The following is a 12,981-nucleotide window of genomic DNA, read 5'->3' as shown; positions in this document are numbered from 1 at the left end:
CAGATTCGGGGTCTGTATTCAACAGATCGGCGGCCTGTATTCACAACAGATCGGGGCCTGTATTTCACAAGATCGGGCCTGTATTCACACAAGATCGGGGCCTGTATTCACACAAGATCGGGGCCTTTATTCACACAAGTCGGGGCCTGTATTCACACAGATCGGGGCCTGTATTCACACAGATCGGGGCTGTATTCACACAGATCGGGGCCTGTATTCACAAAGATCGGCCTGTATTCACACAGATCGGGGCCTGTATTCACACAGATCGGGGCCTGTATTCCACAGATCGGAGCCTGTATTCACACAGATCGGGGCCTGTATTCACACAGATCGGGGCCTGTATTCACACAGATTCGGGGCCTGTCACACAGATCGGGCCTGTATTCACACAGATCGGGGGCCTGTTATTTCACACAGATCGGGCCTGTATTCACAAAGATCGGGCCTGTATTCACACAGAATCGGGGCCTGTTATTCACACAGATCGGGGCCTGTATTCACACAGATCGGGCCTGTATTCACAAAGCGTGCTGAATAATCTAGGGTCAGCTTGGCCTTTTAGTTCATCATTGTATTGACGGGGGGCCTGATCTAGTTCAGCACACCTACGCTGAGACTCTTTGTTAACATGGGCCCAATAATAGTTTCTCTCTCTCTTATACTCCATGTATCTCTCTCTATACTCCATGTATCTCTCTCTATACTCCATGTATATCTCTCTATACTCCATGTATCTCTCTCTATACTCCATGTATCTCTCTCTATACTCCATGTATCTTCTCTCTATACTCCATGTATCTCTCGATACTCCATGTATCTCTCTCTTATCCATGTATCTCTATACTTCCATGTATCTCTCTCTATACTCCATGTACAGTTGAAGTCGGAAGTTAATACACTTAGGTTGGAGTCATTTAACTCGTTTTTCACAACACTCCACAAAATTCTTGTTAACAAACTATAGTTTTGGGAAGTCGGTTAGGCGTTTTACTTTGTGCAGGACACAAGTAATTTTTCCAGCGATTGTTTACAGATTATTCACTATTAATTCACTGTATTACAATTCAGTGAGTCAGAAGTTAGGGATCCTTTTTGTCAATATTTCCGCCTGACTGACGTGCCCAGGTAAACCGTCTGTTGTTCAGGCCCTGAAGCCAGGATATGTATATAATTGGTACATGGATAGAAAACACTTTGAAGTTTGTAAAAATAATTTAGGAGACTATAATACATAGATATGGTAGAGAAAATACAAGAAAAACCAACTGGAAATGTTTCTTTTTTGAGGACCATGCTCTTACAATGGAAAGTATAGGGCATTCTGCATTCTAGCTCCCAGGATGCAATTTCCTATGGCTTTCCACAGGGTGTCTGCACAGTCTATGTTCAAGGTTTCAGGCGTTGTAACTTCAAAACTAATAAGAAATCTGAGTTTTAGTACAGGGACACAGTCTTGGAAATCCGTGTTTGGGCGCCATGAAGACAAGACGCACCTGCTAAAATCAGTTTCCTATTGACATACTGTCTTTCTGTAAGAATATTATAGTTTGATTACATTTTAGGGTATCTGAGGAGTAAATAGAAAGTATTTTGACTTGTTGAAACAAAGTTTAGCCGGTAGATTTTCGGATTCCTTTCTCTGCAAGTTGAACGAGGAATAATCAAATCGATTGGCGCCAACTAAAGACTTTTTGGGATATAAAAAATGTTATCTAACAAAACGACACTACATGTTATAGCTGGGACCCTTTGGGATGACAAATCAAAGGAATATTTTCAAAAAAGTAAGTGAATATTAATTGCCATTTGTGAATTTATGAAACCTGTGCAGGTGGAAAAACATATTTGATGTGGTTGGCATCCTCAAACAATCGCAATGACATGCTTTCACTGTAATATCTACTGTAAATTGGACAGTGCAGTTAGATTAACAAGAATTTAAGCTTTCAACCGATATACCTAAATGTTTAATATCCATAATTTTTATGATTATTTATTTGAATTGCGCGCACTCGCAGTTTCACCGGAAGTTGTCCGCTAGCGGGACGCCTAACCCTTTCAAACAGCTTGGAAAATTCCAGAAAATTATGTAATGGCTTTAGAGCTTCTGATAGCTAATTGACATCATTTGAGTCAATTGGAGGTTGTACCTGTGGATGTATTTCAAGGCCTACCTTCAAACTCAGTGCCTCTTTGCTTGACATCATGGGAAAATCAGCCAAGACCTAAGAAAAAAATTGTAGACCTCCACAAGTCTGCGTTCATCCTTGGGAGCAATTTCCAAACCCTGAAGGTACTGCAGCGTGTCATCGGTGACTCGGACTCACCTTCCTGTGACTTGTATTTGCACTTAGACTGGATGGGCTACTATGGTAAGCAGAATATAGCAGCACTGGGTTGCAGAGCAGTGAGGGGTTTGTTGTCTAGCTAGCAGTCAGACAGTGATCGCGAGCAGTGAGGGGTTTGTTGTCTAGCTAGCGTGTGAAGTTAGCCTCATGCAGTCAGACTGTGATCTGCAGAGCATGGGGTTTTGTTGTCTAGCTAGCAGTGTGAAGGACTAGCCTCAGCAGTCAGACGGTGATCTGCCGAGCAGTGAGGGTTTTGTTGTCTAGCTAGCAGTGTGAAGGACTAGCCTCAGCAGTCAGACGGTGATCTGGCAGAGCAGTGAGGGTTTGTTGTCTAGTTAGCAGTGTGAAGGACTAGCATCAGCAGTAAGACGGTGATGTGAATACAGGCCCCGATCTTTGTGAATACAGGCCCCGATCTGTGTGAATACAGGCCCTGATCTTTCAAGGTGAGTTTCTTAGTCTCTCTCTTGGCATACATAGTTTCCTAGTGTTCTGGGCCTCTGTCGGCCACATTCCTGGAGACAGTGAGGAACAAGTCAGCACTAGAACCCCCCCTGGTGATGCCAAAACACTCAGGGGGGAGCTGGTTGTATAACTAATGGCACCCTATTCCCTATATAGTGTACTACTTTAGACCAGAGCACATAGGACCCTATTCCCTATATAGTGCACTACTTTTGGCAGTGTGAATGCCTCCTAAACCTTTTATATTCCTTACTTACAGAAGAATCCAAAACATACTGTAAGACAAAAGCTTTCATCCGACTGGCAAGAGTAAACAAGTCGATGACACACAACAAAAACGTTTGCTCTTCAATGAAGAAGATGGTGAAAGTAACTCTGGCCGTTGTGAATGCCAGAAGAGCCAAAGATTCAGGATAGATTACCACTGAGGTTTCAAGTGTTATGTTCTTACCATTATCAGTGTGGTATCGGTGAATATTGGACTGGAGAGAGAGAGAGAGAGAGAGAGGTATACTGTCCATTTGATGAAGTTATTTTAAAACCGTTCTCTCAGTTTCATAGCATAAGACATATTTCCTAACCTCTAACCCTACAATATATAGTAATACTGAGAATACGTTGGCTTAGGAAGCGCCGTCGATGCAAAAAACATCCTGTACTCACCATTTACACTGCTGTGAAGGAAGTAGACCGGACGAGGACGAGGACGAGGTGTATCCAGCTCTTCTTTGGTCGGGGAATGAAAAGGCAGGTAGAAAAAGTGGGAGGTTGGATTGCAGTACACACCCGTCAGCTTCCTGTTTCCCCTCTGACGGCAAACGTAGCCTGAGGCCAGTTTCCTGTAAAAACAGGTATTTTAAAATTGATTAGAACACTAGAAGGCTCTTTGTTGTTGCTCTCTGCTCAGTGCAACTCAATTTATAAAACACTAATTTATCACAATGCTAATAAAGTCATAAGTTACCTGAACCAAAAATATAAAAACGTAACATGCAACAATTTCAAAGATTATATAAAAGGAAATCAGTCAATTTAAATGAATTCATTAGGCCCTAATTTATGGATTCCACATGACTGGGAATACAGATATGGATCTGTTGGTCACAGATACCTTAAATTAAAAGGTAGGGCCGTGGATCAGAAAACCAGTCAGTATCTGGTGTGACCACCATTTGCCTCATGCAGCGTGACACATCTCCTTCCCACAGAGTTGATCAGGCTGTTGATTGTGGCCTGTGTAATGTTGTCCCACTCCTCTTCAATGGCTGTGAGAAGTTGATGGATATTGGAACTAGAACACGCTGTCATACACGTCGATCCAGAGCATCCCAAACATGCTCAATGGGTGACATGTCTGGTGAGTATGCAGGCCATGGAAKAACTGGGACATTTTCAGGTTCCAGGAATTGTGTACAGATCCTTGCGACATGGGGCCATGCATTATCATGCTGAAACATGAGGTGATGGTGGCAGATGAATGGCACGACAATGGGTCTCAGGATCTCGTCACTGTATCTCTGTGCATTCAAATTGCCATCGATAGCATGCAATTGTGTTTGTTGTCTGTAGCCTGTCCAAACCATAACCCCACCACCACCAGGGGGCACTCTGTTCACAACATTGACATCTGCAAACCGCTCGCCCACACCACGCCTTACTTGTGGTCTGAGGTCGGTTGGATGTACTGCCAAAATCTCTAAAACAACATTGGAGGTGGCTTATGGTAGAGAAATGAACATTACATTCTCAGGCAACAGCTCTGGTGGACATTCCTGCAGTCAACATGCCAATTGCACGCTCCCTCAAAACTTGAGACATCTGTGGCATTGTGTTGTGTGACACAACTGCACATTTTAGAATGGCTTTTTATTGTCCCCAGCACAAGGTGCACCTGTGTAATGATCATGCTGTTTAATCAGCTTCTTGATAATCCATTTACCTGACAGGTGTGGCATATCTTGGCAAAGGAGAAATACTCACTAACAGGGATGTAAACACATTTGTGCACAGCATTTTAGAGCGTTCAAATGTCACCTGAAGCACCTGAAGTGGATGTGGATGGATTAAACAAATCTAAATATATTTTAGATTCTTCAAAGTAGCAAGCCTTTGCCTTGATGACAGCTTTGCACACTTGTGGTATTCTCTCAACCAGCTTAACCTGGAATGCTTTTCCAACAGTCTTGAAGGAGTTCCCACATATGCTGAGCACTTGTTGGCTGCTTTTCCTTCAACTCTGCGGTCCAACTCATCCCAATTGGGTTGAGGTCGGGTGATGGTGGATGCCAGGTCATCTGACGCAGCACTCCACTCTCCTTCTTGGTCAAATAGTCCTTACACAGCCTGGAGGTGTGTTGGGTCATGGTCCTGTTGAAAAACAAATAGTCCCACTAAGCGCAAAGAAGATGGGATGGAGGCTGCAGAATGCTGTGGTAACCATGCTGGTTAAGTGTGCCTTGAATTCTAAATAAATCACTGACAGTGTCACCAGCAAAGCACTCCCACACCATYACACCTCCTCCTCCATGCTTCATGGTGGGAACCACACATGCTGAGATCATCCGTTCACCTACTCTGCGTCTCACAAAGGCACGGCGGTTGGAACCAAAAATATCAAATTTGGACTCATCAGACCAATGGACAGATTTCCTCCGGTCTAATGTCCATCCTGCTCCTGTTTCTTGGCCCAATCAAGTCTCTTCTTCTTATTGGTGTCCTTTAGTAGTGGTTTCGTTGCAGCAATTCGACCATGAAGGCCTGATTCACGCAGTCACTTCTGAACAGTTGATGTTGAGATGCGTCTGTTATTTGAACTCTGTGAAGCATTTATTTGGGCTGCAATCTGAGGCTGGTAACTCTAATGAACTTATCCTCTGCAGCAGATGTAACTCTGGGTCTTCCTTTCCTGTGGCGGTCCTCATGAGAGCCAGTTTCATCATAGCGCTTGACGGGTTTTGCAACTGCACTTGAAGAAACTTTMAAAGTTCTTGAAAAAATTCCATATTGACTGACCTTCATGTCTTAAAGTAATGATGGACTGTCGTTTCCCTTTGCTTATTTGAGCTGTTCTTGCCATAATATTGACTTTGTCTTTTACCAAGTAGGGCTATTTTCTGCATACCACGCCTATCATGTCACAACACAATTGATTGGCTCAAACACATTAAGGAAAGAAATTCCACAAATTAACTTTTAACAAGGAACACCTGTTAATTGAAATGCATTCCAGGTGACTACCTCATGAAGCTGGTTGAGAGGATGCCAAGAGTGTGCAAAGCTGTCATCAAGGAAAAGGGTGGCTACTTTGATGAATCTAAAATATATTTTATATGTTTAACACTTTTTTGGTTACTACATGATTCCATGTGTGTTATTTCATAGTTTTGATGTCTTCACTATTATTCTACAATGTAGAAAATAGTCAAATAAAAAAACCTGGAATGAGTAGGTGTGTCCAAACTTTTGACTGGTACTGTGTCACCTACCAGAAATTGTGATAATCTTTAGGAGTCTATAATATACATAAAGTACATACGGAAATGTTTTAACTCGTTCACATTTTTAAACATTTTGTTAAGTTACAGCCTTTTTCTAAAATTGATTTAAAAAATGATATACACTCATCAATCTACATTCAATACCCCATCATGACATCACAATACCCCATCATGACATCACAATACCCCATCATGACAACGTGAAACTTTGTATACATCTATAATCACCTACCAGGAATAATGACATCTTTTCATCTTCTGTGTCTGACTTGGTTGCGTCCCAAATGGCACTCTATTTGCTACACCTATACACTACGGGTCCTGTCAACAGTGTACCCTACGGGTCCTGTCAACAGTAGTACCACTACGGGTCCTGGTCAACAGTAGTACACTACGGGTCCTGGTCAACAGTAGTACACTACGGGTCCTGGTCAACAGTAGTACCTGCGGGTCCTGGTCAACAGTAGTACCTGCGGGTCCTGGTCAACAGTAGTACCCTGCGCGGTCCTGGTCAACAGTAGTACCCTGCGGGTCCTGGTCAACAGTAGTACCCTGCGGGTCCTGGTCAACAGTAGTACCCTGCGGGTCCTGGTCAACAGTAGTACCCTGCGGGTCCTGTCAACAGTAGTACCCTGCGGTCCTGGTCAACAGTAGTACCCTACGGGTCCTGGTCAACAGTAGTACCCTACGGGTCCTGGTCAACAGTAGTACCCTACGGGTCCTGGTCAACAGTAGTACCCTGTTAGGGTCCTGGTCAACAGTAGTACCCTGTGGTCCTGGTCAACAGTATACACTACGGGTCCTGGTCAACAGTAGTGCACTACGGGTCCTGGTCAACAGTAGTACCCTACGGGTCCTGGTCAACAGTAGTACCCTACGGGTCCTGGTCAACAGTAGTACCTACGGGTCCTGGTCAACCAGTAGTACCCTACGGGTCCTGGTCAACAGTAGTACCCTACGGGTCCTGGTCAACAGTAGTGCACTATGGGTCCTGGTCAAAGTAGTGCACTATGGGTCCTGGTCAACAGTAGTACCCTACGGGTCCTGGTCAACAGTAGTACACTATGGGTCCTGGTCAACAGTAGCCCTGTGGGTCATTAGTTTGATGTAACATGGGGATGTAGTTAGTTTGATGTAACGTGGGGGTGTAGTTAGTCTGATGTAACGTGGGGGTGTAGTTAGTTTGCTGACGAGGACGTGTTAGAACCTGTTCTGTCAGGAGAAGAAGGATGTGAGTCCTGGGGGGGAAGAGAGAGAGAGAAAGAGAGAGGAGGGGGAAGAAGAGAGAGAGAGAGATGTTGCTAGAAGAGAAGTTGCTAGAGAGGAGAAGAGAGATGTTGCTAGAGAAGGAGAGAGATGTTGCTAGAGAGAGAGAGATGTTGCTAGAGAGAGAGAGATGTTGCTAAGAGAGAGAGAGATGTTGCTAGAGAGAGAGAGATGTTGCTAGAGAGAGAGAGAATGTTGCTAGAGAGAGAGAGAGATGTTGCTGAGAGAGAGAGATGTTGCTATAGAGAGAGAGGATGTTGCTAGAGAGAGAGAGATGTTGCTAGAGAGAGAGAGATGTTGCTAGAGAGAGAGAGATGTTGCTAGAGAGAGAGAGAGAGAGTGTTGCTAGAGAGAGAGTTGCTAGAGAGAGAGAGATGTTGCTAGAGAGAGAGAGATGTGCTAGAGAGAGAGAGATTGCTAGAGAGAGAGATGTTGCTAGAGGGAGAGAGAGATGTTGCTAGAGAGAGAGAGAGATGTTGCTAGAGAGAGAGAGAGATGTTGCTAGAGAGAGAGAGAGAGATGTTTGCTAGAGAGAGAGAGAGAGAGAGAAAGATGTGTGGCCTGACAGACTTACCTGGTGAGAGAAGGGGGAGGGGAGACCGAGAGAGAAAGAAGGGGAGGGAGAGAGAGAGAAAGAGGGGGGGAGAGAGGGAGGAAAACGAGTTCTGACCAAGACTTGTTGCACGCCGCTCTCCTAAGTGGGAAAGGAGAGAAGAAGCCGGGTCAGAGTGAAACGGTGGGAGAGACGCAATAGGGAGAGGAGGCGAGAGACGGAGAAGCGGGGCGAGATGCGAGAAAGGAGAAATCAGGAGAGCGGCACGGAAAGGCAGGCGCGGATATGGGGTGAGTAGGGGTAGCGAACATGCCCTCTGGATGTCGTACTTCCAGGATCATAGGTCGGGGCTCGGCCTGGGTCTAGCGGAGGATGTGGAGGCGCCGCCGGGTCGATCCCGTCAACACGATCAGGGACGGTCTCCCGATGTTACCAGGTTCAGTCGCCCTCCAAGTGTTCCTGACACGGGGCGCCAGGATCCGGAGGGAGTCTGATGCGATAACCGTGTCACAGGTCTTCGATTAGCAATTAATCCGTACGGGCAGGGATACCGTATCGTGAATATACGTAGATCTTTAGACTCGTCGTTGTGTCGCTCCGTACTCACATGCTACCGGTGGGGGCGGCCGACGACCTAAATAGGTAGCTCGGGGTAGAACGGAATCATCATAAGACCGCGGGCCGGAGGCAAGTCTGGCCTGTGTATGGGGTATTACGGGCCGAGCATACAAGCTACATAACAGAGACAGAGACGTGTGACACAGTAGGGATGAGCAGGTATAAGCAGCAGGTTACTAAGGGAACACTCAACAAAGTACCAGGGGGGTGCGGGGGGAGGGGGGAGAGGGCGGGGGGAGAGGGTGGTGTAGGGGGGGGGTGGTGGGAGGGCGGGGGTGGGGGCGGGGGGGGTGGGGAGCGTGGGGGGGTGGGCGTGGGGGGCGGGCGAGGGGGGGAGGTGGAGGGGCTGGGTGGGTGGGGGGAGGGGGGGGGGGGGGGGGGGGTGGGGGGGCGGGGGGGGGGAGCGGGGGGCGGGGGGGGGGGGGGAGGGGTGAGGGGGGGGGGGTCGGGGGGAGGCGGGGGGGGGGGGGAGGCGGGGGAGGGGGGGGCGGGGGGGGGGGGGGGGGGGGAGTGGTGGGACGGGAGGGGGGGGGGGGGGGGGCAGGGGGGGGGAGGTGGGGTGGGGGTGGCCGGTTGGGGGGGGGGGGGGGGGGGGGGGGGGTGGGTGGGGCGGTGCGGGGGGGGAGGGGGGGCGGGGGGGGCGGGGGGGCGGCCGGGGGCGGGGGGGGGAGGGGAGGAGGGGGGGGCGGGGGGGGGGGGGGGGGGTGGGGTGGTGGGGGTGGGGGGGGAGTGGGGGGGCTCGGCGGGACGGAGGGGGGGGCGGGGCGAGGGGGGGGGGGGGTAGGGGGAACTGGGAAGAAAAAAAAAGGAAGAAAAGAAAAGAAGAATAAAGAAAAAAAAAAAAAAGAAAAGAAAAAAAAAAAAAAAAAAAAAAAAAAAAAAAGAGTGGGAGCGAGAGAGGGAGGAGAAAGAGGGGTGGGGGATAGAGGGGCTCCAACATGTTCCATAACGTCTACTCCCAAGCCGGCTGGGGGGAATATTCTCTTCCTAGTCCATTGTAGATTGTTACCGTTTATTAAATAGCACAGGCTACAGCAACCATTAATAGCAACAGTAAAACACATCCAGTTTTTGCTAAATATGTTTGGAGCGTTGGCAGACAAAGTTGTTAATGACAACATCCTCTTAAGGATCAGACCCTTTTCTAAAAATGTTTTGCCTAAAATGACATACCCGAATCTAACTGCCTGTAGCTCAGGATCTGAAGCAAGGATATGCATATTCTTGGTACCATTTGAAAGGAAACATTTTGAAGTTTGTGGAAATGTGAAATTAATGCAGGAGAATATAACACATTAGATCTGGTAAAAAAATAATACAAACAAAAAAACCATGTTTTTAAAAAATCATCTTTGAAATCCAAGAGAAAGGCCATAATATAATATTGCTCCAGTGAAGCGTTGCAGTAATGGACAATATTTTGTATCAAGTCTTGGTCAATTGATACATTTTCAAGTACATAACTATAGAGAACATACAAAAAGTACATGGTAATACAAAATGTAAGTTTACACACTCCCAGGAATGTCATACATGATGGATTAGCTTATACACTAACTTTCACACAACTAGATGGCCGGGCGGGTGTGGAGCCAGAGACGGTTTGAGTTTAAGGGTCTCATTTCCAACCTTAAAAAGGATAAACATTCACATGCCATGGGCCAGAAAAGGTTGAACACATTGGCCATGCTGTCAATCCAGCATGACTTCTGCCACATTCAAAACAACTGGAAACTCGGAACTGGGAAATATCAGACTTCAGTGAGTTCAAGACAACTGGGAACTCTGGGGAAAAAAACTTTTTAAAAAGTGAGGAACTCGGGCCTCTTTCTCGATCTCCGACCTGAAGATCACTGACGTCATGATTTAACCTCGTTTTCCCCCCGAGTTCCCAGTTGTCTTGAAAGCACCATAAATCCAGAAAATGTCAGACTTTGATGAAAAAGTTTGATGACAAAATTTGCCCACAAGGACTGCTGCACCACCTTCCTGTTCAAGTGAGCACAACAAGGTGTGTCCAAAAATTGGATTGTATGCTGATGCATAAATTATGTAATATGCCAGGGAGATATGTATACTGTAGCTAAGAAAGGAATACTAAGTTTATGTTGTGTAGTAAACTGAGTCGCCCATGTGCCTCACTAATAATTTGTTCCTTTCCGCCTCATAACTTAGCCTACTGTTCTGACTTGGTGGTGCACATGTAGCCTATAGCCTGTTTTAGAGAAATGTCATCATCGAATATTGTAAGAGCTTTCATTGTCTGCTTATATGCCTCCTTTATCCTACGGTTCTGACTTGGGGTACAGGGAGAATACTGTACTAACAGCCCATGTTCTGAATTCTGTCATTGTACATTTTAAAAGTGCAGAACAAAGTTATATTGATTACGTCCGTCCCAGCTCGCTCATTAATGTCTTAATCGAAATGACAGATTACCCTCTTATCCGCTCGTTATTCCCTTATGCCATAGTTTGTACATCTCAATTCTCAGTAGAAACCACATTTGTTTAAGCAAGTCAGCCATGTTTTTTTTTAAAGGCAGTAAATGAGGCTGAATGAACTGTTTTGCTGCCAAACAAGCCTCCGCTGATACCACTGCTACACCTGGCTAAGCATTCACTCCATGGTGCTGAAAAGGGCTTTATTTAGGCCCTAACAGTTTGTGGGCACCGTTTATCACCATTATAGTGCAATGAACGTATTTAGTGTTGTGGCTTTGCTGGCATGCATCTAAAACATTTTTGGGGAGTTTGCCCCACCATGATTTGCATGCAAAAATCACCACTGGTGCTGTCTGCCATCTGTCCAGTTGAAACCAGGATTAATCTGTGAAGAAGAACACACCAGCATGCCGGTAACCATCGGAGGTGAGCATTTGCCCACTGAAGTTGATTACGACGCCAAACTGCAGTCAGGTCAAGACCCTGGTGAGGACAACGAGCAGATGAGCTTCCCTGAGATGGTTTCAGACAGAAAGTCTTTGTTTTTATCAAAACGTTTGACAGACAGGTTTACTAATTTACCACACGGTGATGTCACAAGGCAGGCCAAAACTCTATCTCATCAAAACAAGCAGAAATGTCAAACTGTGTTTTCTAACAGCTCTTACACAAAAAGGGTATTATCATAATTTTCACAATTTCAAAGTTTTATTCCAACCTCATATTTCCACACTATCATCAGCATCATCTCATTTCTTGTTTCATGATGGGAATATGGACTTACTGGAACAAAAAAAATCACCTCTCTTGTCCCATAAGGCACTGCTTCACGGCTGGATAGCTTGCTCTTCCGCTTTCAAAAGCCTTTTATCAACAGGGTTACCGCTAAGACCTGCTTTTCTTTGGTTGTTTGCACTGCATTAAATTGTCTTTAAGGACACACCTCTAATATTGCTACCCCTTTTGAAAACCCTTCTGCAATTATGTTAGCACAGCTGAAAACTGTTGTCCTGATTAAAAAAAGCAATAAAACCGGCCTTTATTAGACTAGTTGAGTATCTGGAGCATCAGCATTTGTGGGTTCGATTACAGGCTCAAAGTGGACAGAAACAAAGTACTGTCATCTGAAACTCGCCAGTCTATTCTTGTTCTGAGAAATGAAGGTTATTCCATGCGAGAAATTGACAAGAAACTGAAGAACTCGTACAATGCTGTGTACTACTCCCTTCACAGAACAGCACAAACTGGCCCTAACCAGAATAGAAAGAGGAGTGGGAGTCTCCTCTTCACTGTTGACGTTGAGACTGGTGTTTTGCGGGTACTATTTAATGAAGCTGCCAGTTGAGGACTTGTGAGGCATCTGTTTCTCAAACTAGACACTCTAATGTCCTTGTCCTCTTGCTCAGTTGTGCACCGGGGCCTCCAACTCCTCTTTCTATTCTGGTATAGCCATTACAATTAAACATAATTATCCATGAATATTTGTCGTAATGTAGGCAGTCTATGTAAAGGATTTTTAATCTCTCACCATTACCAACACTACATTATGGTAAGCAACTATTATTTTAGCAAACAATTATTGTCATTCATTCTATATTGTCCCTAACTTATTTTACTCCCTCACAACAGTTGTGGGACACACACACACTATTTTGTGCCACCAGGGCCACAATAATATACCCCCTCTCTGAATGTCCGAGTGTGACCCCCTCCCCATGGGTTACTGCAGCTAGTGTTGCCATCTCTGCCACTGCCTGGGTGGGGGCACCCCACCCCCCTCCCCATGG

At 45.9% G+C, this 12,981-nt stretch overlaps 1 protein-coding gene across 1 annotated transcript in view; it reads right to left on the bottom strand.

Moving 5' to 3' along the window:
- LOC112072574 (cofilin-2-like) overlaps positions 1 to 3,593 on the bottom strand; it is a 23,463-nt gene extending 19,870 nt beyond the window's left edge. The window contains exon 1 of the mRNA XM_024139965.2: positions 3,480 to 3,593. Within this exon, the coding sequence (XP_023995733.1) occupies positions 3,480 to 3,482 (3 nt within the window). The 5' untranslated portion in view covers positions 3,483 to 3,593. The remainder of the gene's footprint in view (positions 1 to 3,479) is intronic.
- Positions 3,594 to 12,981: the final 9,388 nt, after the last annotated feature.

The sequence above is a fragment of the Salvelinus sp. IW2-2015 genome, unplaced genomic scaffold (assembly GCF_002910315.2).
Source record: "Salvelinus sp. IW2-2015 unplaced genomic scaffold, ASM291031v2 Un_scaffold1965, whole genome shotgun sequence".
In the NCBI taxonomy this organism is placed as follows: Eukaryota; Metazoa; Chordata; class Actinopteri; order Salmoniformes; family Salmonidae; genus Salvelinus; species Salvelinus sp. IW2-2015.
Note: the sequence above shows the minus strand (reverse complement) of the source record. Positions and strands in the feature narration are given on the sequence as shown.